The sequence below is a fragment of the Drosophila navojoa genome, chromosome 2 (assembly GCF_054131105.1).
Source record: "Drosophila navojoa isolate 15081-1374.11 chromosome 2, UAZ_NAV_1.0, whole genome shotgun sequence".
Taxonomy (NCBI): domain Eukaryota; kingdom Metazoa; phylum Arthropoda; class Insecta; order Diptera; family Drosophilidae; genus Drosophila; species Drosophila navojoa.
The window spans coordinates 5822813-5847054 of record NC_142890.1 but is presented as its reverse complement, the minus strand read 5'-3'; the positions used below and the strand labels follow the sequence as shown (position 1 = coordinate 5847054).

The following is a 24242-nucleotide window of genomic DNA, read 5'->3' as shown; positions in this document are numbered from 1 at the left end:
AGTAGACGACAGACCCAGTTTTGGCCTCCTCTCTATTTTCTTCGAATTCTTCTTGTTTTTTGGCCAAATTGCATGGAAGCGTGAAAATTCGAACAAATATTTGCAACAGGCGGCGACTACCTCTCAGATACAAATATATCTCTATATGTTCTCCTATACGTATATGTCTATGTATTTATATATAGCATATTTATTTATTGATTTGCAAAAGAAGCGCGATCCCAATGCAAAAGCAGCTCATCAATCATGCTGAGAATTTAATAAAATCGTGTGCAAGCGTTTTACAACTCGTAGATCCCTCGACAAAACTGCATCAATTTAGCTAATTAACAAATATAAAACACAAATTTTAATTACTTTCACGCTGAGGCGAGCGCAGTCAATGAACCATAAACAAAAGAAATTCGCATTGCATACCTAACAACATATAACATATATACGAGGCATAACATAAATTTTTATCAAATTATTTCTTAGATCTCACACAAAAACAAACTGAAATATCTGTTGACATTGTTCTTTTATACCCTAGATATAATTCGACTTGTGTTATAGGGTATATTATGTTTTTAGAATCTGTGCTTTGCATAGACATGAAAGCAAAATATAGTAAATAATAAAGCAAGTATGTAGTAAATAGTAGAGAATCCTTAGGTACGGTAAGAGTTATGATATGCAGAGAACCCTAATAAGTTTCGTTATTTCAACTGAAGAATAAAACTACAAGTAATAGAGACATTCATTACGATTCACGTACAGTCTTGTTTGAATTTCTTTGGTTGTAATACTTTTTCTTTATAAATATAATCACTATTAATATTGAGAGAGTTCTGAGTATCTTCTAGTCAAGCAGCACCCATTGGAAGATCATACTTGCTGTCATTGTCGCTGTCACTGTTGTTGTCTAATTAAGCTGTCCGACTGTCAGCAATTAACCCGATAAGCCGACAAACTTATGACAGTTCATCTGTCCGCCCATCTTTAGCTGCATTCTGTCAGACTCAGTCTCAGTTCCACTCTCGGGCACATTGGCTCTGTCACTTATCCATGGTGTCGTAGCACTTCTCATATGTTTACACAAATATGTTTATTTTTGAGATTTTTTTTTTTCAAGATTTACGACACATTCGCTTTCTATTTTTGCTTGTTTCGTGCACAATGGAAGATGCCAAGAGCTTGCACTGAATTGCAAATACGAGCCTCTGCTTTAATGGCGCAATAATATTATAAATATTTTCTTGATTAAACAAATCAAATTGCATTTAATTTAAAGCGTAAAATTTAAATTTAAATATAAATTTTTAATGAAAAATAGCAAACATTTCCTAATGGGAATTTTGACTTTTCAAAAGGAATTTTTATACTGAAAAATATTTTCAACAACTCTCATTAAATATTTAAATATATATAATATTTACATATATATTGTTAAAAAACTAAGAGAGAAAAAAATTACATACCAGTTACGTTTCCGCCTGTTGTGGGTAGTGGCAATTTCTCAAAGGCAACAGCTCGATATGTTACGTCTGATTTTCCGTTGACCAGTTCGCTCTATAATATTTAGATATTCGGATGGGGATGGCAAAATATAAGAATTGAAGCTCAGATATACATATATACAAAAACAGCCTGAACTTATTTCTTTCTTATTATTCTATAACTAGTTAAAGTTCACAGACAGCCAGTTCTTGCATCGTCAATTATGTTTCTCCAATGTTTTTCGAGTTTTAACAACTTAATATTTTGTTTTAGGCAACTGTCTTTGTTGTATGATGTATATTTAAACTAGCAAAACTTTTGACTATATTTAAACAATCAAATAATTCTTGTTACTCTTTTAAAATTTGCCAGCATTAGTTAAAATATTTCTTTAGTTTTTTCTTCAATTATTTTCATTTTTCTTTTCTTACACTTTCATAATTTTCTGTTAAATCTTCACATATAAAATATATAATTTATTTTTATACTTCTCATCTTCTTCTGCATTTCACCTTTTCTCTATCAGCTTTTCTTTTTTTGCTCACCTGTGTTGTTGTCTGCTTAACCACTTTGGTCGTATGCTCCTCGATGTATTCACTGTGCGAGTATTGTTCGACGCTTTCGACAGCCTGAGGTCAATGAAAATCAAAATCGAAATGCCCAAATTATTCACCCGATATATGTATATATGTATGTAAATTTGAGATTTCTATTGAAATGCATGGAACAACAGCCAGACATGCGATTGGCCAAAGATTTCGAAATCAGAACACAATCCTGAGTACTACAGACATATAGACATATATACATATATATTGTATATATATGTGTCTTCGATTCGTATACTTTGCACTCGTGATGAAAATTGCGCAAATATTTTAGAACTATGAATACATAGTTCAATTGCTTCTGCTTATTATTAAGAACCAATGCATTGATTGATATGGAAAAAAAGAAGATGAGTCCAAGAGTAAAAGACTTGAAAGTGTGAAACAATGCAAAAAGAGGAAGAGAACTAATGAAGCTGCTAAAGAGTGAAAAGCATTACAATAATAAGCACACGCACACAAACACACACAGCTAAATTAAGTCGAGTCGAAAGGAAGTGGCATTGATTGACGATTTTTCTTTTTTCTTTCCCCTTATCGAGTCATGTGCTAAGAATTTCCACAAGCAATTGCTCTTACATAAGCACATCACATTGAATTGAATGCACAAAATATTTATATTGAAAATATACAGAATCAACCGAAGAAAAAAAAATGAAAAAAGTCAAAGATACAAATCTCAATAAAATATTTTCGCTATTAATAAGAAGAAGAACGCGAATTCGCAGCCAATCAATAGATGGGCATACGAACGAGGGTTTTTCGCAAAAATATCTATATATACATATATACGAATGTAAAAAAAATATATATATTTCGAAATAGATTCAGGTGCCACAGTCATAGATTGGTTTCCATGTATGTATGACCTGCCTTTTAGGAAACGTCACAAATTCTAGTATTCCACTTTCGTAACTTCCAGTGTTGCAAAGCGCGACAGTGCGTTAATGACGATGTTGACGACGGCGACGTGTACAAACTTGAACTAAGAACGGATGCGCGACTAGCCTAGGCCACTAGTCGTAGTAGCTGACAAGATGTATATCCACTCACTCAGTCGCCTGCTTCTGCTTCTTCTTCTGCTTCTATCGCTTCTTGCCAATCTTTAATAGTTTCCACAACAAATTCAGCACACACACACACATACGTATGCAAAACTTGTGTGTGTGTGTATGTAAATTTAATGTGCTTATTTTAATTACTTGCAAATTTTTAGCTGCAGCACATGAATTGCATGAACAGACGCTGTTATGGGCGGCGTATACTTGATATTTCGTGCGGACCACGCGGATGCCAACAACAACTACAACAACAACTGTGATTCAGCGGTCTCTTAGCGCTGCTCTTAACACCATTTCTAATATACATATATATATGTATGTGTGTGAATATTTATATATTTTATAGCATACACACATATATATATTTTTTTTATAATTCAGCAAAATCTTATATATATATATGTATAGTTGCATTTCACACATTTATAGTTTTTATGTATAATCAAAATTTTGCCTTTGTCTGTGTAAAATTAATTTCAAAAATATTTACAGCTACCAAATTTTATATTCATTTTTTCGTTTTTGTTGTTTTTTTGTTTTTAGTTAAATTTAGCTTTGTAAATATTGTTAATTATTAATTCAATGTAATTCAGTTGGACTGTAAACAATGTGTTAATTTATGTTCCACATCATTTACATTTTGTTTGCTCTTGAGGACTGTCAATAGACTACTAGTGGCATCAATTTACAGGGTATATCTCATATAGAATTATTAACATAGCTAACCAAAAAGTTTTAAAATAAATGCAGCAATTAACTAAGCCTATTCTTTAGCAACCAAAATGTTTTCTAATCTATCCACAACAAAAGTCTTCATAGAATCAAATCAAAATTTTCGTAGTATTCTAGCAGCTATTAAATATCATCAGCATCATCAGCTGGAACATTTGTGCATTAAAAATAGCTGTAATTACCTATCCAGCCAAGACATATTGAAACCTAAAAACCATTTCCTCTCCCTGTGTGACTGTGTGGGTGCTTTCAACATTTTATAGCACTCTTAAAAAACTTGAAACACAAATAGGGCCAATGCGATAAATGTCACGTAGACAAAGTAGATCAAAGCAATGAACTTCTTGATTTTATGCAGGGCTATCCAAATAAAAACATTAAACTCAACTAGAAAGACCAGATGGGTAGGTTCTTGGACTTTCACACAATATTTTAATGTTTAATGCTCAACTAAACATTATTAATCAAAACTAAAGATAATTAATCTTAGTTTCAATCAAATAATTATTTTATACTGGGCACAGTGCCCGCCAATGAAACTTGCTATAAGAAAAAAAAACAGTTTCTATATATAGTATATACATGTCTGAGTCGGTGTGCATGTGTGAGTTCTTGCTGTGGTGCTGTCAGTGCTTATAAGCTAGTCGCCTTTGCCGTTTATCTTGACAATTCATTTGTCAACTTGTCAGCATGTGTACTTACAACATAATCATATATTGCTGAAAACCAGAAAGAATATACAAATCTACAGCATGCATGAGTATCCTATTATTATTTAAAAAATAAGGAAACAAATTAATAGCAGACAACATTTGCAAGTTTGATTCAATATATAGTTCAGATTGAGAGCAGATTGAACTCAGATTGAGATTGAAACTGATGGCTGAATCACTACGTTTTCATTACATCATAAGAAATTATTTTTGGAACGACTTATCTAGCAGAAATTTCAGTTTTGCACGTCTGATAGCTATATAGAGGATATAGTGCTGCTATTCTAGTACTACTCTATACTCAATAGAAAGAAGAACCAGTATTTCATATGTCTTAGTATAAGAAACTAGTACACACAATTTATAGAAAGCCACACAGACAAAACGCTATGGATGTCAACCTCATACGCTTAGATAGCACCTCAAAGAGGCAGACATACAAAGAATAAAAAAAATAAAATTAAAATTAAAATAAAAAACAAAATATCAATCATATAGTGCAAAGTATACGTATCGGGTTAGATAAAAATGTTTAAATTAAATTAATCAAAATCTATAAATTATAGGGATAAAAATATTTCTTTTTTAAAAATACGTTTTGTGTTAGATAATATTAAAATCAAATAAATTTGTTGTTAAATTAGCAATTATTATAAATTATTAAATTAAGTTTATTTTTGGCAATGTGCTGAAGCAACGAAAATTGAGCGCAACCAAGTCAGGTGTGTATGGGTTTCGTTTTGGCTTTTGCTTGATGATATAAAAGAGAAACATCTATATATATATTTATTTAAATATATATACATATGCATGTCTATGGCTTACAGTGGCAGTTAACAATTGGCAAATTACAAACACACACAAACAACTTACGCATAGTAATTTGTAAACTAATTAAGCATTAAAACAATCGAATCAAATAAAGCGCATATTGTAATTTAGCAGAGCAGAGCATTCTTGTTTTGGTTGAAATCAAATTTTGAAAACGTTTAACATTCGCATGCAGTTCGAAAAGTTTCGAAATATTCTTGTCTTTGTATACAAAACGTTGATTTTGTTGTTGTTTTCATTTATTTTGTTGTCATGTTTTACAATGTTGCACTTAAATTGTATTCTCTTTGTTTTATTGCTGGGTCTTCATTGCTTGACATATGCTTTATATACATATGCTGTATATACATATATAGATATATATTCATGTACGTACATATGGTAAATTGTTTGCGTGTTTCGAATTTGAATTAATTTGTTCATTTTTTTTACAAAAACAATTTGACATTAACATTGAGAAAAGCACAAAAAACACAAACACCCAAAATGACTGTGAATTCGACTAGAATTTCATGTACGTGTAGAGTATTCTCTTGTTGTTCTTGTTGCTTATGTGACTAGATTGAGATAAATAGATTATGATAATAATTGCTAATTTTGTTCGCTTTCAACAAATCAATTTATGACTAGATGTGACTGTAGTTCGTTTTGTTTCAGACTACCTTAATGGAGAAGCTGCCATTGGGTATATCCTTGCCGCCGAACTTGACATTGATATCGTACTCTCCGGGATCGTTCAGGGCATACAGTATGTCAAAGAAGCCATCCTTCTCGATAACATCAATGTCCACGATTTCACTGCAGGAATAAATGGTATTACTACCATCCGCTAGATGGCGCTCCATTCCGATTTACTAACCTGCCTTCCTTATTGGTTATCTTGCAGGTGACAGCACCGTTGCCCGCCTCGCGTGCATCCACCTTGAGGTGCGACTGGCTGCCTGAAGGCTGTATCTTGGGCGCCTCCTCGACAAGCTTACATTTCTTGGCCTCGCCGGTGGGGAATGCTTCGAGTTTGAAGGGCGAGCCCTCGATCTCCTTGTCGCCGTACTTGATGCTGCACTGATACGTGCCGCACTCATCGGGCACAAACGAAACCACATAGGTGCCAGTGGCGACCTCCTCTAGGCGTGGCTGCATGCGCTTGCCCTTGGGATTCTTAATAGCCACATTGATGTCCGCCTGGCCGGCTTGCTTCGTATCAATCTCGAATTCGGCGGGCAGTGAGGCAGGCGTCTTCTTCTTCTCGTTGACGCCCTTTACCGTGACCTTGGTGGCCTCGGACTTGGGGAAAACGGTCATCACAAACGGACTGCAAGCGAAGCATTTGAGCAGAGCGCTTCGCGGGCAGTAGAAGTCAAGGCACTCACCTGCATGGCACTTCTTCGTCGGCGAACTTCACCTGGCAGGTGAGCACGGAACCGGCCTTGGGCGGCACATAGTGCACCGCATAAATGCAATTGCCCTTGTCCTCGACGCTCAGATTGTCAACGGGTATGCCCTCGGAGTTGGTCAGCTTGACGGCAATGCGGCCAGGACCAGCCTCGCCCACATCCACATTGAACACCGTTGGCACACTCTCGCGGACCTGGCCGTGCTCGATGCCCGGTCCGTAGACCTTCACCTTGCTGGGATCCACAGTCTCCTCGACGAGCACACGGAACGGAGAGCCGGGTATGTGCTTATCCGCAAAGCGTATGGTTATATCGTACTCGCCTGGGTCCGTGGCCAGATAGTCGACATCGCAGCTGCCGTCGCGATTGTCCGTGCAGGTCATCTTGGCCTCGGAGGGGCCCTCGATGGCCAGCGATAGGCCGCCCTTGCCGGCGCCCTTGGTCTCCACGGTGAACTTGTTCTTCTGATTGGTCAAACCCTTCTCCAAGCCCGGTCCATAGGCCTTGCAGCGTGTCGGATCGCAGCCGCTCTTCACGTTCACCACGAAAGGTGAGCCCGGCACGGGTATATTATCATACATCAGCTCGATCGTGTGACGACCCGCCTCGAAGGGCGAGTACATGATGCGGAAAATGTCGTCGGTGGGTCCCTGCACCATCTTGTTGGGCAGCACGTGACCCATGGGGTCGAAGATGGCGCACGACAGCTTGCCAGACTCGATGTTGCTGCCCACCTTGCTCATGTCGACCATAAAGTCCGTGTCGGCGTTCATGATGACACCTAAAGGGAGATCAGCAGCAGGATTAGCACAGATCGAGGCAATTGCCATGGGACAACAACAATGCGGTGCGATTAGTGTATCAAATGGTTTAGTTTTCAACAACAACAACAACAAGACATCAACGACAGTAACAACAACAGCAAGAAGTTTAGCCTTGGGTCAGCTGCGTGCGACTTTCGGGCTGGCTGGGATTAGAGTATAGGCGGATTACAGATTGCGGATTGCGGCAGCAACTGGAGCTTGGTAACTTGGTACGTGGTATTTGATACTGGAACTCGCATCATTGCCTACCATGCGGCTGTATGCCGATGCCGCTCACTCGCGTATTCTTCAGATTCGGCACGGGCACAATGATCGGCTGGAATGGAGAGCCATTGATGTGGCGCTCGTTGAACGTTATGTTGACAGTGTAGTCGCCCGCCTCGGTGGGCAGGTAGGCTACATTGCAGGTCCCGTCGCCATTGTCCCGGCAATTGATGGCCGCCTCGCATGGCCCCTCGACGGTGACGCCCAGGCCGCCTTGGCCCGCTCCCCGGGTATCGATCATAAACTCGGCCGGCTGGCCGACAATGCCACGCTCAAGGCCCGGGCCGTAGGCGTGCACCTTGTTCGAATCACTGCCCGTGAGGCATTGCAAACGAAAGGGGCGTGGCGTGATGGGTGTGCCGCCAAAGCAAATGCTGAGCAAATACTCGCCCAGCTGCGTGGGCGTGAAGTTGACCAGAAAACCTTCGGCCGTGGGTATGATGTGCGCCTTCACCCGATTGCCCGACGGACTCGTTATGGTCACAGCCAGATCCGCCTTGGGCAGACCATGGGTAATAATACGAAACTGCTGCAAACTGTTCAGGGGCGCGGCTTGTGAATGAATGAAATGACTTGAACTTAGACCATGATGTGCACACAATATATATCATATGTAGGAGAGCTAGACGGGATGAGGAATATTAGTGATCTTGAGTACTTACTGGGCTCCAGGCCGTCCACCTTGATCTTGGACACATCCACCGTCTGCTCGACGACCACCTTTTGGCCCAACGGCACACGCTGTCCGCCGTATGTCATGGTCGTTGTGTAGGCGCCCTTCATGGGTGGAATGACCTCAACGGAGTATGTGTTGTCCTGGTTGTCGATGATGCGACATGGCACCTCCAACTTGGTGTCCTCGTGCACGATTTTCACCTTGAGCTCCGCGTCGCCAGCATCGCGTGCATCCACATTGAAGTGAGTGGGCATATTGGGACGGACGCCCGGTTGCAGCCAGGGTCCAAAAGCTTGCACCTTTGTGGCATCCACAGGCACGCCCACATAGATGCGATGTGGCGAATTGGGCGTGGAGACACCACCATAGTTAACTGAGTGAAGAGAGAGCAATTAGTGAGGCTCACAAATGGGGAGTATATGAAGCTTACCCTCTACAGTGTGCGGCACGCCAGAGTTTGGCGTATAGCTGACCTTCTTGGTGCCATCGGGGTTACTCTTGACCTGCACTGGCAGCTTGTTGCCATAGACATCCTGGACTACAATGTCGAGCGGCGCATTGCCCGCCTTGCTGGTATCCACATCGAAGGTGGCCGTCTCATTGATGGTCACGCCGTTCTTCTCCAGACCCGGTCCGATGGCCTTGACCAGCTCCGGATGAAAGTCGGTGCGCGGCAGTATGTGTGCTATGAACGGTGACTTGGGTATGTCCTCGTTGTCGCAGAGTATGTGCACAGCATACTCGCCCACGGCAGTTGGATGATACTTGACCAATGCGGAGCCATCACCATTGTCATGGCACTCAATCTCCGCTTGGGAGGGTCCGGCCACGGTGAAGCCGAGTGCGCCCGTTTCGCCATTGGTCTCCACCACAAAAGCGGCGGGGTAGCCGATGACGCCGCTGCTCAAGCCCGGCCCGTAGGCCACAATCGAGGACTCCTTCTTGGGCCCCACCTTCACCTCGAACGGCGACTTGGGCACTTCCTGTCCGCTAAACGTAATCATGACTACATAGCGACCCTCCTTGGTGGGATAGTAATGGCACTCATACGTATTGCCATCCACCTTGGACTGCATGACATTCTGGTTCATGCCGCCAGGTCCAATGACGCGCACCTCTGGCACACCCTCGCCGGCACCCTCGGTATGTATTTTGAAGTCCGCATCGTCGCCCACACGCACGCCCGTCGCCTGCAGCCCACGGCCGGAGACACGCACTTTGCGCGCATCCGACAACGGAGCCACCTTCACGGGGAACGGGCTGTTTGGTATGGGCGTGCCCGCATAGAACACATTGACCGAGTGCAGACCCTGCAGTGCGGTGACATATTCGCAGCGCCAAGTATCATTCTCCAACTGACGCACCTTGGCGGCCACCGAAGTCTTGTGGTTGGCCGGATCAATGATGATCACCTCGGGCACACCGCGACCCGCATCCTTGGTGAGTATATCGAAGAACGTCGGCTTCTTGATGGTCACTCCCGTCGGCTGGATACCAGGGCCGGTTACCTTCACCTTCGAGGCGTCGCCAGCATGACCTTCGACCTTAACGGGGAATGGCGACTTGGGTATGTCACGGCCCGAATACTTCACGGCCACTTTGTGCAGACCCTCAGCCTTGGGTATGTACGAAATGGTGTAGGTGAGATTCTTGTCATTGTTGAAGCGTACATCGGCCTTCTCCACCACGCCGTCGGGTCCTTCGATTTCAACATCAACAATACCTGCAAGGAATATGTGTAAGATTTTGTTTAAAGAAATATATTCTTTATGCTTCTCTTGGACTTACCTTTGCCTGCGCTGAAAGTTTCCACAGTGAAGTTAGCAGGAGCACCAACTACGGGTCCAATGGGCTCAATGCCGGGTCCATAGGCGCGCACTCTGCGATAAGGAGAAACATTTAATTAGTCTATAATGCATTCAAATTTCACATACAAAGTTAGCAATCATTAACGTTTACAAGATATTATTAACATATGAATAACTATACATTTTTTGCAGCCGAAAAGTATGCAGCGCTTTTTGCACAGGCAGCATTAGAGCGCAGCAGCTAAAAGTATGCAGCGATTTTTTATGGTGACCCTCAGCTATATGATAACATTTTATAAATTGAAATGGAAATCTTTAAATAATATTATGCGGCTAATGAAATTTAACTATAATATAGTATAATATATACAAATTAATTCGACTGAAATAAATGTTTTAATATTCATTTAGAAAAATTTAAATGAACTGAAGGCACATTTCAACATAAGCTTAACAAAAATAAATTGTTTAGTTTGTGCTAATAGTTTGTCAGCTCCAAATGCGCTAATCAAGCGAACAAGACTTTTCAGGTATATACATCAAGAAGAGGGTCCGGAGACCTGTGCAACAACAAGAACAACAGCAACAACTAAAAGCAGCGGGCAGCCAGAAGCCAAAGCCAAAGCCGGACGACCGGCGTGTTGAAGTATCCATTAGATACGCGCGCTCAAGGCTAGGCACAAAGTAAAGCCGCAGATAACAAAAGAAACAATTCCAAAAAAACAGAGAAAAACACAAAAATTAAACATTCTTCGGCAAGCCGAAAATGAAATGCCCTAAGCAGACATGGAGAAAAATTTATTCTTATTTATAAGAAATGTGTGTAAAACAAGATTTTCTTCAAAGAAAAAATATTTAAATTTTGAGAAGTTTGGATAGACATCAAAGAGAACATGAGCATTACGCATATTTAATTGCAGTGAAGAAATATTTCCAAGTTGAAAATTATAGTTTAGATATAAGGAAACAAGAATCTGATATCATATGCGTAGGTTATTCGAGCTTGAAAATATTGACTTTGAAAATATCTAACAAATTTCTACACCTAAGGATCCTACCACGTCTACACTCGACTCCAACATACGTGACACACATGATGATAGACGGAATATGCTCTCCGCTAGGGTATGCAAAGATCAAAAATATAAAACTGGCAGAGCATTTAAATCATGTGAGGCGGGCACGGATATAAAATGCCATAAAGTAGCCAAACGCGAAAACATATCAAAAACGTAAGCCAAAATTAAATAACAGAAAAAAATAACCAAAGAATAAAAACGGCCGACAAAAAGCGACCCAAAACAAGAAGAAGCATGCCGAACTTACCGCGGCGGAGGAATGCTGAGATTTGCAATATTCAGACATTCAGACATTATATATATATTCGGATATATATATACAAATAAATATATTGGTAGGCAGGTAGTAGTATATATAGGATATATACACATTATATAAGATCAGGTTGGTAACAATCAAAACCAAAATGAAAGAAACCAAATCCAAGAAATTAAAAGGTTTGCCCAGATATATATTTAAATTTTGTGGTAAAAAAAAAAGAAAAAAGAGAAATAAAGTGAAAGAGAGAATGAGAGAGAAAAAGAGAAGATTAGAAGATCAGTTGGTACTGTCAGTTAAGAAGTGGGTTTAGACAATTGCATTGCAGTTGCTTTTAGTCCAGAGAGAAAAGTTATGAAAACTTTACAATTGCTTGAGTAGTTCTCAGAGATAATATTACGTGCCTTAATTGCAGTTATACCACTTAAGAAGATAAAACAAGGAAGTCAGATAAGGGCTTACCTATTGGGGTTCGTCTTGGGACGCAAAGGAGCGCCTGACTTCAGCTTGGCGTTGGGATACTGCGACAAGTATGTCATCATGGACTGCTCATCCACATTGGGATTGACCAACTCCTCCGGCTTGATCAGCTGACGCACATTCAGCCAGTCATCGGCCAGACCCATAGCTTCCGAAGCATTTTGCACTGCGTCCTTGGGATCCCACATCTCCCAGTCGGGGCACAAGCCAGGCGCACAGGCATCAACCAATGCGCCCACTGCCTTGCCCGTGGTCCAGTCGTTGGTGAAGTTATTGATGGGCATATCAGGTATCCGGGCATGTATCCAGTTCAACAGGCTGCAAATGACAAGAGTTAAAGGTGTGCCTGGCATTTCGAGAACGTGTCCAGCTACTTACCGCTGCTTGGGCGTCTGTCCAGAGCCGTTCAACTGCTTCTCATCCTCGCCATCCCACATGGGCATCGATATCGAGTAGTGCAGAATGAGCGTCCATATAAGACCCAATATCAGTTTCAGCTTGCAGTCAACAATATCCGAAGAATCTGTCAAGAGAAGAGAAAACATTTCAGATCGAGTTTAAAGGTGTGGAAAACTTAAAGATCTTAAACGTGAAAAACTTTGCATAGTTTAAAATATCCATTTTAAGGCTAGAATACCTCGAATACCTGAATACCTCGATGTCTATTCTCAAAATTGTATAATAATGATAATAATATTATATAATAATATTAAAATTTAAGTACATCTTGATATCTATTCTAAAGTCTCTATAAATGATCTCTGGTGAATGAAGCTCTATTTCTAGCAATCTTAAGCTATTGCTCATGTCGTGATTTAGTTATATTTCAGTTGTTGAATTAGTTGCGATTGTTGTCAAACCGGCAAATAGAACGAGGACCACCGTTACGAGCACTCGAAACCGTCATAAACTTAATATGTCTATTAAATGATCGCACCAGGTTTGGCTATTAGCAAGAGCAATTGCAACTGCATCTACAGCAACTGGCTGGACGGGCATCATCTGTCAATGGCAACACCGTTGTTGCAGAACTTGTTGCATGCAACAAGCTGCCAATTATGTGCAAGGCATTTGTTAACTGTTACAACAACTATGGCCACAACAACAACAACAGCAAATCGCTTTGAGAGTCGGCATTTGCCTCGCATTGCTGGCCTGGTCAAGTTCAGGGCTAATGTGCACGCGACCAGCTCGCCGAGCCGGTTTGCTCATTTTGTTTGTTTTTTTCTCTTCTTCTCCTTCTCCTTCTTCTTCTTCTTTTTCTCTTCTCTCTTGTCTTGCCTTGTGATGTCAATTCCACATAGCCATAGACGAAATATCTTTTGTTATGTTAAACGAATTAAGCTAATTAAAAACAATATGCTTGAAACTGTTATTTTTGGTGGGTTTATTGAACCAAGTCCAAAGCGATTTTACGAGCGTTTGATAAGCATGGAAATGGAAGCAAAGTGAAAGGTTCTTTTACGCACTGATACCTTATCAGACATAGAGCATAGAGAGCCAGCACCTGTGCACTAATCAAGTGGAACCAGGTGATATTTTACTCTCCCCTGTCTCCCTCTCCCTCTCTCTCTGTCTCTGCAATTGCGACCTTGTTGCTGAGACAGCATAGTGAAAGTCTAGCGAAACATTAACATTAACTTGGCCACCCCGCTTAACTGATTGTAACCAAATACAGCAGCCACACATTGCATACATGCGCACATGCAACACATGCGCATGTCATATTCGAGTGACGACAGTCACAGTCACAGTGACGTACATCTGTATGTGCATGCGTAGGCAGTTTAAATCTACATATGCAATGCATAGCTATTTATACCCTATAGAAAGGGAGGTGAAAGCAATAATGAATATAAAACTAAATAATTTTTGTTATATTTTAATTTGATATGAATATGCTAAAATTAGACTGTATCAAAAAATATATGTATATAAAAACATTATTTAGGTCTGTCAAATTAATATCTTAAAACAATTTTCAGCAATCAAAAACAAAAAAAATTTTTTTATTTTAAGAATAGTTTCTACATAATCGAAGGAGACAATAATCTAATGTAATTATATACAGAAACATGAAACTAAACTAAACTGTTTTAGCCAAAGAAATTAATAATAGCTTTATGAAAAGTGAACTAGTTTTTTTTCTTAATTATTTTTGGGGCTTAACTACATACTAAATTAATAGAACTCTAATTATAAGAAAGGTTTAAATATAGCTCAATTCTGACTAGACTATATACAATTAATATATTCATTATTATAAACTACATAAATATTCATACCTTAGCCTGCTATTCAAATATATTAAACTCTATACGATAATCATATTGAAATAGCAATTGCAGGGTATATCGTTGTCTACCCCCAACACATCGAATTCTGTTCTGTCTGTCTATTGGGCGCTTTCTAGTAGAATGCTTTTGCCGCTGTTTTGGCTGCTCAACGAGCCATTAAAACATTTGCTGATACAGCTCCGCCATAAACAAATACACCAAAATACATACATATATATTTCTAAATATGTGTATGTAGGTATATGTATATGTATGTATATGTGTATGCACATATATAGTCATAAAGTGGGGCTCTACTTGTTATGGCCAAACGCAGCCTTGCTCCAACATTGGCGAAATTTGCAATTCGGCATTGTTTACTTTTGGTGCCACTTGTGAGAGAGATTCAAGATTGGCCAGAATGGAGTTGAAGCTGATGATGATGATGATGATGATGATCATGATGATAATGCTGAGACCGGCTAGTTTCGCCTGCCTGCCTGCCAAAAGCCGTCAAATTGTCAGCTCGTGGCCATTTGAGCTCGCATCCCGATGGCCATTTGGAAAATGTTTACTTAACGCATAAATGACAAATGTATTAATTGCCAGCTAAATGCTCACTCCATTGACACATACATGTATATAAATATTTTCGCATTTTTATATATTTGATGGAGTTGTCAAGTTGTAAACTTGTGAAGTTGCCTCTCTCAGCTATTGGGAAAGCAGCAATTAAAACGGAGAGACGGAGAAGCTACAAAAAAAAGAAGATGATTTGGCTAATTAGGCTGGCAAATGCCGGCTACCGGCCGACTGACGTCTGTCGTCCGACAATCTCCGGAGAATGTCTAACTGTGTTTATTCAACAACAACAACAACTACAACTACAACAACAATAACAAGAAGCAACTGGAACTGCCTGTCCACTGAGTGGATGTGTTTGTTGTTTGTTCTCGCTTGTAAACTATGCAGAAATATGCTAATAGATGCCATGGAGTTTTGCCATAACTGCGATAAATATCTTCAGTTAATGCATATTAACCAGTCGCAATCCCCGCCCAAGCCCCTAGACCCCTCCACACCCTTCTCAGACACCACACATAAGAGCCCATACATATGCATAAGTGTGAAGATATATGTATATGCATATTAAAGCTAATCGTGAGACGGCAGAGGCAACCACTTCATGCAACGAAACGTGGCAACAATGATGCGCTCCACTCTTCGAGAACTCTAGGGGGGTTCCCTTTAATGGCCGCCGCAACTTAATGTAAATCGTAAGTGCTTGATGTTATCTCTTCGGGTTTTTGGCAGCTCAAAGAGCTCATTTATAGTCAGTTTACACTATGTGAAAATAGCGGTAAAAAATTATAGGAATTTAAATCAATTTTTCCAAATATTTAAATATTCTTGATTATCTAAAAAATTTACTGAATTACACTGACTGACTAAATGATGAAAGAACGGAGTTGATGTTCCCTAAAAAGCGAGTCTGCATGAATTTAATAACTGTAAATATATACCTCATAATGAAAAGAATATTTTTGTATATTTTATTACAATTGAATAAGTTTGCTCATAAATCAAAGAATATTTTTAAAGCAGAGTCTCACATATCTTATTCATACAACAGAAGCTAATTTATTGTTGTAATATATCTTGATTTTCTGGCTGTAGGAATTCTTTTTTTAATAGCTTTCAGAGAAATGTTATCCATGGAGTGCAATCCGCGATGACATGGCAGTATTTGGTGAGGCATCAGGCATCAGGCATCAGGCAAAGCAAAGCAAAACAGCTCCAAGAATTATGATGTTAGGCGCAACTGCGGAAAACTATTTAATTTACAGATAAACAAGAAGCAGAGGCTAAATTGCCAAGTCTCCAGTCTATTGCCATTGCCATTGCCGTTGGCCATCGCCGTTGCCGTTGCAGTCCAAGTTGAAGTCTGCAACAGAGTCTTCTGGCTGAGAGCTGGGTCACAGTCGTCAGACACGTTCTGCCCGAGCGGCAGACACGGAAATTGTGGCAGAGACAACACTGGCTGGCTGCTGATCGCTGTGATATTTTCCGACATTCTTGCAAGTGGGCCTGGGAAAACCAGTTTTCCACACGACCCAGCCTAATCATGCAGACGCGCGCCCGACGCTAATTTAATTAGAGGCAGGGCGCCCAAACAGCCAAACTGCTGTCGAGCAGTCGACCAGTCGAGCCGTCGAAAGCAGCTCAAACGACACCAACTGCTGCAACAGCATCTCTGTGGCATCGCTTAGAAAGTTAAGCCTGGCTGGCAACAATCAAACGCAACTTTAAGCCGCTCAGCTCGATTTGGGCAGCTGCCTGTGCTGCCTGAGCTGCGTGGGCTGAGGTGTGTGTCTGCCACATGAAGCATTCACCTTGTGGCATACATTTTTCTAGTTACTTGTCGCATTGTGAGGCTACACTGAGAGAAACAGCACTATGCTATATATTGCTATATATTTATGAATGAGAATCCTCTTTTAGTCTTGGAAAATCGAAATCGCATTCCAATGCACAACCTTAGCTACTACGCTTGCACAACTATTCGCATTTTCTCAAAGTGCTTCGCTCAGTGTACGAGTGTGTCTAATATTTCATTGTCGTTGCCGGCGCGCACTTGTTTTGGGGTTAATTGAACCGGCTTCTCTTGCCGGCTAGCGGTACAAGTTGCTAATTTGAATAAATGACTAAATTGCCAGAGATAGACGGGAAGAGAGATTTCAAGGCGTTTGACTCAGCATGATTAACCCTAATCTTATCACAATTGCATTCTGATCATGATGATAAAGCGCCAAGCGCCTTGGCTAAGCATCATTTCTATTTAAAGTACCTCAATGTCAGTGAGGTGTATCGATTGATGGCGTCATGTTGAAATTCGCATTGTAAAAAAATAAATATTGTGTTGCCAGTGATTAATAATACTACGTGCTGACTGCATTCCGGCATTGGACAGTTCAGCTAAAATTCAACGGAAACTTCCCGATAATGTGGGCTGCATATTCAACTATTCAAGCCAACTCTCGACTCTGATTCATCTACGTGAGTTTGGCTACAGCAAATATTTTGCTAATCAAAAACAAGAAAAGACGGAAACAACATAATTTATCTGGTTTTGTTTTTATGTGCAGGAAAGAGCTAAATACTTTTATATTGTGTTAAAAATTATAAGAGAAATATAATAAAAATATGCTTTCATAAAAGATAAAACTCAGTTTACAGAACAAATATTTACTAAATGCTATGACGTTTATAAACTAATGAATAAATAAACACAAAACTAGTTGATAAAACTTTTAGAGCCTATAAACGCTACGATTTGTTTAGAATTATTTATTTACCTAACAAATAGTTTGCCCCATTTCATTTTGAATATCTTCCTAAAACATTGATTCCATTCAAACTTTTTCAAACTTTTTGAGATTTCTAAAGAACTTCAAACAACCTCTTTTGTAAAATTTGAATGGAATTGTTAAACGACACTAAAACAGCAAGCATATTTCTGAAACACTAAATAAGAGATATAAAATAATAGTGATATACAAAATTTGTTGCTAACTTATAATTTACACTGAAACTATATGAAGCCAAGATATATCTTTAAAATAAATTATGTATTTAGTTCCACAGTTCTACCACACTCACTAAAACCATAAAAAATATCATGCAAAACCTTCCATCAACTTTTTGCAAACACGATAAACCAAATTCACCAAAATCTTATATTCACTATCGCAAACATAGGAAATTCCCAGAAAAAACAAACCAACCACAAATTAGACGTAGAATCTCTAAATTAAAGACAGTTTAAATATTTTTTAGCAAATATATCAATGACAACAAATGATAAGCAACAGAGATAAATGAACACATATTCCAGCATAAGTAAAAAGAAAACCAAAAGAATTTGGAAACTAATAATAATTTGGGAAGTCCTCTTCAAGTTGAGGTCTTTATTAAAATTTGTTGCCATTTTATGATTTCCGTTAATAAACTGTGTACAAAGTCTCAAGAATAAATATTTGAAAAGATTATTAACAAGCAGTTAAGAATTGGGTCAAATGGAACATGAGCCTCAATTATGATTGCGTATCAGAATATTTATATGGTTTGGTGAATTAAAATTGCCTACTATTTGACACTCGCTAGCTCTGCCTCTGTCGCTCTCTCTCTCTCTCTCTCTCTCTCTCTCTCTGGGTCTGGGTCTGTCCCTATTAAGGGCTGCTAACTATGGCGTCATCAATAACAATCAATTGGCTGTGACAAATTGAACTAGACATCTGCTTTATGCTATATCGTATTGTCTATGAAACGCTTCACATCTCTGTGAAGGCTTGCTCAAAGAGCTGTGAAGTCAAGAAGGAAGATTGCTGCAGTTGGGCACTATCGACTTCATAATACTCGTTCAGAAGATTTAAATAATTTATTACTTTTGTTTTTTTCTTACTCTTAAGAAGAGAAAGATTATGAATAGCCAACATTCCGAATCACTGATCTTGAAAACAGTTTTCTGATTAGCCAAGGGTTTGAAAACTCAAGAGCCAAGATACTTTATAAGACGAGACTACAGACAACTAAATATAATCTAAATTGTAATTACCCAGTGAGAAAAGCCGCGAAGCAGAACCGCGAAATTTGCATAAAGCCATCACAATCTGCGGAATACTCTACATATCAACAAGTCCAATGGCAGCTTACGATATGATCAATATATAGAGTAAAGAGTCTAAAATCTATTCGCTCAATTATCTTTGTACTAAGCAAGAGCTGATCATGCTGTCTCTAAAACTGCAACTAAGGTTATAAGGTTATATATACTAACCACATTTCAATATAGAAACATCGATATACCCCATTTCCACACTTGCGAACAGCGTATTAATCGCACAAACTTCTCAGAGTTCGCCGAAAAAGTCAGCAAAAAGAGCCGCAGATGATGTCATTGAGTAAACTGAGCGACTTTTTTATATATATATAAAGATATGTGGATACATATACACGCTTATTAGGCTTGTTTCTCTTTGCTTAGTATCTCTTTTTTATTTATTTTATAATGTTATTTTTGCATTTTTTTCTCTTTTTAAATTTTATTGCGCTTGAGTGTTTTTATCATTAAATTCTTTTTTTTTTTTTTCTGTATTATTTTCGGTTAGATTTTTAGCGCAAACATTTGGAGATAATTCTACAATTTGTGGTTGGGCTGGGTATATGTATGTATAAAAGCTCCAGAAGACTTTGCGCTAATTCAATTGACAGCACAAAAGAGCTCAAAAAAAAGAAAGAAAAAACTCAGAAATGAATTGTGAGGAATTCGTGAAACCAGTTTAAATTGTTGAACGTCGAACAGTTGCACAGCTCCACAATTCTCAGGCTCATTTCGCTTTCTTTCTTTCATTATAGTTTTGGTGCACAGGAAGAGGTGCGTCTTGGATAAAGTGAAATTAATTAACAGTAAATAGTTCCATATATGCTATAGGTAGTTGAGCTCTTCATTTAGCTGGTAAAATAATCAAGATGAGTGTTGTAATCGGTTGTGCTCGACTAAAAAATCTAGTTGTTTTCTATATATACTTGGGAGTAATTATGTAATGATCTGTGAATACTTTATGAGAATCTAGATACCATATTTAATGAGTTGAGCTCTAAAAGCTTTAGTGTTATGCTCAATTAATGAAAGTTCGATAAACGTTTTAATCGATTTCATAGAAATAACTAACCAATAATTTTAAGTGTCGATCACTCAATAGTTTGAAAATACAATAAATGAGGATAGACGTACCGATAAATAATTTACTGCGTGTGGTATGTGAGGAATTTCAAGCTTTTAGCTGTTATAGGTTTCTGGATTGGCCATTAAATATCTTGCCACGAAGTAAGGGATACCCAGACAGACAGGTGCACATGCCTAGATCGAACAAAGCTTCTGTTCTCTCATTTGTAGAAGATAATATAAATAAATTTATATTAGTTTCTGGCTATAAACATTTAATGACACATCCATGTCAAGAGGTACGTAATAACTGACATTCTAAACTGATGTTTCAAGCAAGTTATTCGTAAAATGAATCATTAATGTTGTCATGTGAATCATTTAAGCATCTTTTTAAAATTGGCAACAAATTTTTAATATGAATCATGACTTTCATTGAATTTTTTCTGTTTGACAGTTGTCAAAAGCTATTTTGGCAAATTTTAATCATTGCAAAAGATATGCCGCCATTATCAAAAATACAATAATACTAAAAAAAGGAAAAGTTCAAGCAGACTGATTAGCGATACAAAAATGAAAGATTACTGACCGATTAAAAGTGAAAATTACTTTAAAATGATTGCAAGGCATGAAGATAGATGGATCCCCTATGAAAAAAATGACTTTTTTGCAAAGAATCCGTATGGCATTCTTGAAATTCTTGTAACGAGTAAGTAACTTCTTAGTTTGAATATACCCTAAATACACCAAAAAATGATGACGCCATAGTAAAGATCGATACTTACAAATTTATATAGTATACTAAAACTTGAATTTTGTAGTGTATACACATATCGATTTAAAATAAGCTTTCACATCTATATACCTTACATATCATGCTTTTCTTCACTCATTTCCAAAGGGTATCGCTCATAAAAAGTCGGTTAAAAACACATAAATGTTAAACAATATTTACGTAGCTGTCAATTATTGACAAACGGGTTTTTATGTACCCACACATGCAGAGACATTTATACATACATATATGTAGGTGTAAATGTATTGATATATAGCTGGCATCCACTGTACATTTCGACAGTCTTATCAACGACTAATGGAATTACAACTCAAGCAACTCGTTCAGATTCAGATTGGAAATTAAACAAACAAACAAAAAAACAGGCGGCTTATCAATTCGGTCATAAAAAACTGAATTCTAATTAGAAACAGTATTAAACATGTACTAGAAAATGTATATATGTATGTATAGACTGATTGTATGACCGAGTGCACGTTGAGCCCAGCTTGGAGAGTGACTCATTAAGTCTAGAGGTATGACTATCACATGCTCATAGTTTTAATCAATGAAAATTAGCACGCATTAAACACTTTTTTAAGTTACCGTTAGCTGTCGAAGCTCGTGATCTAGCTGGGCCTGATCTTGAAAAGCCAATATCTATCACCCACAGTAGTAGACCCTCAATAATGTAATTTAACTAAGCTGGGAGACCTACACGCCTCGTTGAAGTTTTGGCCATCAAATCGAAATACTCTGAATAGATGATATTCATATATGTATGTATGTACATATGTTTATATGAGTAAATTCACTGACATCATACCTATAGAGTCATGAGTGTTATGTGAGTACTATTCAAAGCTGTCGCAGCGTAACGTGTACATTTGTCGTACTGAATCTTAAATTATGCATTAAAATTAACAAATGAAAGTAAAAATCGCATTGAGGCTGGGCGCTTTGAATAAAAAATGCTGGCCCACTAACAGTACGAGTATATACGAGTGTATATGACATCATTTGTTTTGTAGTCTTGTCGCATTGAAGAGAAAAAAAGCAACCGCAATGTGTAAATAACTTGTGAAGCAAACATGTTGTTGGTTCAGTAGATACCCTGTACTCATGACCCAAAACCCCAAACTTCACTTTATGTTTAAGGTATTTCTATATATAACGAATTTACTTGGCCTATATTTATGTAATTGAAGAGGCTGAAAGCTAATTCCAAGAATTCATTCGTAGGTTCATAAAATATTTCTTATAAGATTAAAAACAAATTTATAGAAGAACTTATTGTTTATATATTACATATATGTATACTTGAAAAATATAAGAGATCAGTTAGGACTCAGTATACTTCCCTTTCTCTGCTCCAAAGTATAGGGTATGCATAAAATAACAAATTGTTTTGGAATGCATTGCAGGTCGTTAGTTAAATGGAGACTCTCTTTCTTTTTTTATATATTTATATATTTGCCAGCAAGACAATTTCTATAGATATTTCTTTGGGTCTTTCGCTATCTACCTTTTTCCTCTTTTTCTTTTGTATGCCTCTATGCTGTGCATTCGACTCTACGTTGATAATAAAATAATCGCCTATTATGCAATTTGTATGGAAATATTTTAGACTTGCCAACAGAGCAGCTAAGGTTAAACACAAATTGGAGTTGACTCATGGCCGCAGCAAAACGTGACTCTGTCTACATACATAGATACATACATACATACATATGTGGGAACAAAGGGTCTATCTATGTTCCGCTGGCAACCCAACCCAATTTAATCCCGTATTCCCAGAAATTTCATGAAATCAACATATGAAAATTAATCAAATATCGATAGAGGCTACTCACCAATGTTAACAATTTTGATGCCCTCATCCTGTAGGAATTTCAGGGCAACCGATACGTTCTCCAATTTCTGGCTACGGAATGTTGGACGTTTGTTGTGCTTGGGCAAACGCTTCTGGGACAGCACCTCGATGAGTGCAATCAGACGGAGACCATCGGACAGATCCGTTTCCAGATTGTTTATCGAACGATCGATCGTTTTCAGATGCTCATTAGCCCAGCGTGTGAAGGTGTTCTGTTGGATTTTCTTCCATTGGGCATCCTCGGCTAGATCACGTTCGGCCTCCATATCTTCGTCGAAGTTCTCCTCGTACTGTTCCGACTGCTGCTGTTGGTAATATTCGTTCGGCTGTAAGTTTTGTGCGTTTGGGCAGAGAGCAACAAGTTAGGCAGGATATGGAAATGGATATGTATAGGACAGTGCTATAATTGTTTAGGTGGGTGGAGGGCGATTTCTTTTTTAACTGCAAAAACCACTTAAAGCACGCACAGCATGCGAAGTACCGCACAGCAAATACTCTTTTTTTTTAGAAAAAACTTTATCCAGTAGAGTAAAATAAGAACTTCTTATGCGAAAAATAAGGATTATAGAAACTATAATCAAAAATATTTCAAGTTTTATTCGTGGCAAAACTAAAGAACTTTTTGTTAAGCCATTCAAACCAAGTTGCATGAAAATGTCAACGCTGAAGCGTGGCAGATCGCATTCAATGCGATCTCTAGGTGTGGCAATGGACATAACGACGCCGACTTGTTCCAGTTATACGCTCACACACACGGATATACACACACGCGCACAGAGCGAATCGGGCAGCCAGACCACACACACAATCACACACTCAATATAAGTTGAGTGGACATTCGTTCAACTTTCCACGCAAACGCTTCTTCAGGCCAGTGGCCCATAATACAACATGATCGACAAACTCGCAACGAAACTTGTATACTCTACAATAAACTGTGGTTGGCCAAACAGCAGTTATATCAACTGGAAAAGTCACCAGAACGTATGGGAATGTTATTACCCGTAAAAACTATCATAAACTTAACGAAGAACGCACAAAAGGAAAACCAGAAGAAGAATGCAAGACATAAAAGGGGCATAGGAAATTCACAAAACTTTGACTGACTGCGTGAGTGTTTATGCGTGTGCGTGTATATGTGTGCGTGTGCCGGCAAGACCAACCAAAATAGAGTAGGTAGCCAGAGTCGCCTGTCTGGCGAAAAAGGGCTAGAAAAAGAATTGGAGCGACTGAGACGGCGACGGTGGTGGCGGCGGCGGCGACAAGCGGCCAATTCGCCGTGCTCGGTGCGCAGCGTGTGAAGTTCATTAACATTTTCATTAATTGCGAAATGTTTTGCAATTAAAACACAACAAATGAAGAAGGAAAAGAAAGCTCTTTGCGCC

At 38.7% G+C, this 24242-nt stretch overlaps 1 protein-coding gene across 8 annotated transcripts in view; it reads right to left on the bottom strand.

Annotated features, from left to right (window-relative positions):
• Positions 1-24242, bottom strand: part of cher (filamin A protein cher) — a 37151-nt gene that overhangs the window by 10018 nt on the left and 2891 nt on the right. For 2 of the 8 annotated variants that reach the window (XM_089256405.1, XM_018111681.3), the window contains exons 2-14: positions 22838-23183; positions 12587-12731; positions 12191-12526; positions 11717-11731; positions 10371-10462; positions 9013-10305; positions 8569-8955; positions 7892-8458; positions 6795-7599; positions 6284-6736; positions 6087-6222; positions 2025-2108; positions 1461-1551 (exon numbers count right to left, since the gene is read on the bottom strand). In XM_089256405.1, coding sequence (XP_089112531.1) covers positions 1461-1551; positions 2025-2108; positions 6087-6222; positions 6284-6736; positions 6795-7599; positions 7892-8458; positions 8569-8955; positions 9013-10305; positions 10371-10462; positions 11717-11731; positions 12191-12526; positions 12587-12731; positions 22838-23183 — 4750 coding nt within the window. The remainder of the gene's footprint in view (positions 1-1460; positions 1552-2024; positions 2109-6086; positions 6223-6283; positions 6737-6794; positions 7600-7891; positions 8459-8568; positions 8956-9012; positions 10306-10370; positions 10463-11716; positions 11732-12190; positions 12527-12586; positions 12732-22837; positions 23184-24242) is intronic. The other 6 variants (XM_089256406.1, XM_018111684.3, XM_018111683.3 and 3 more) reach the window with 5 other exon arrangements.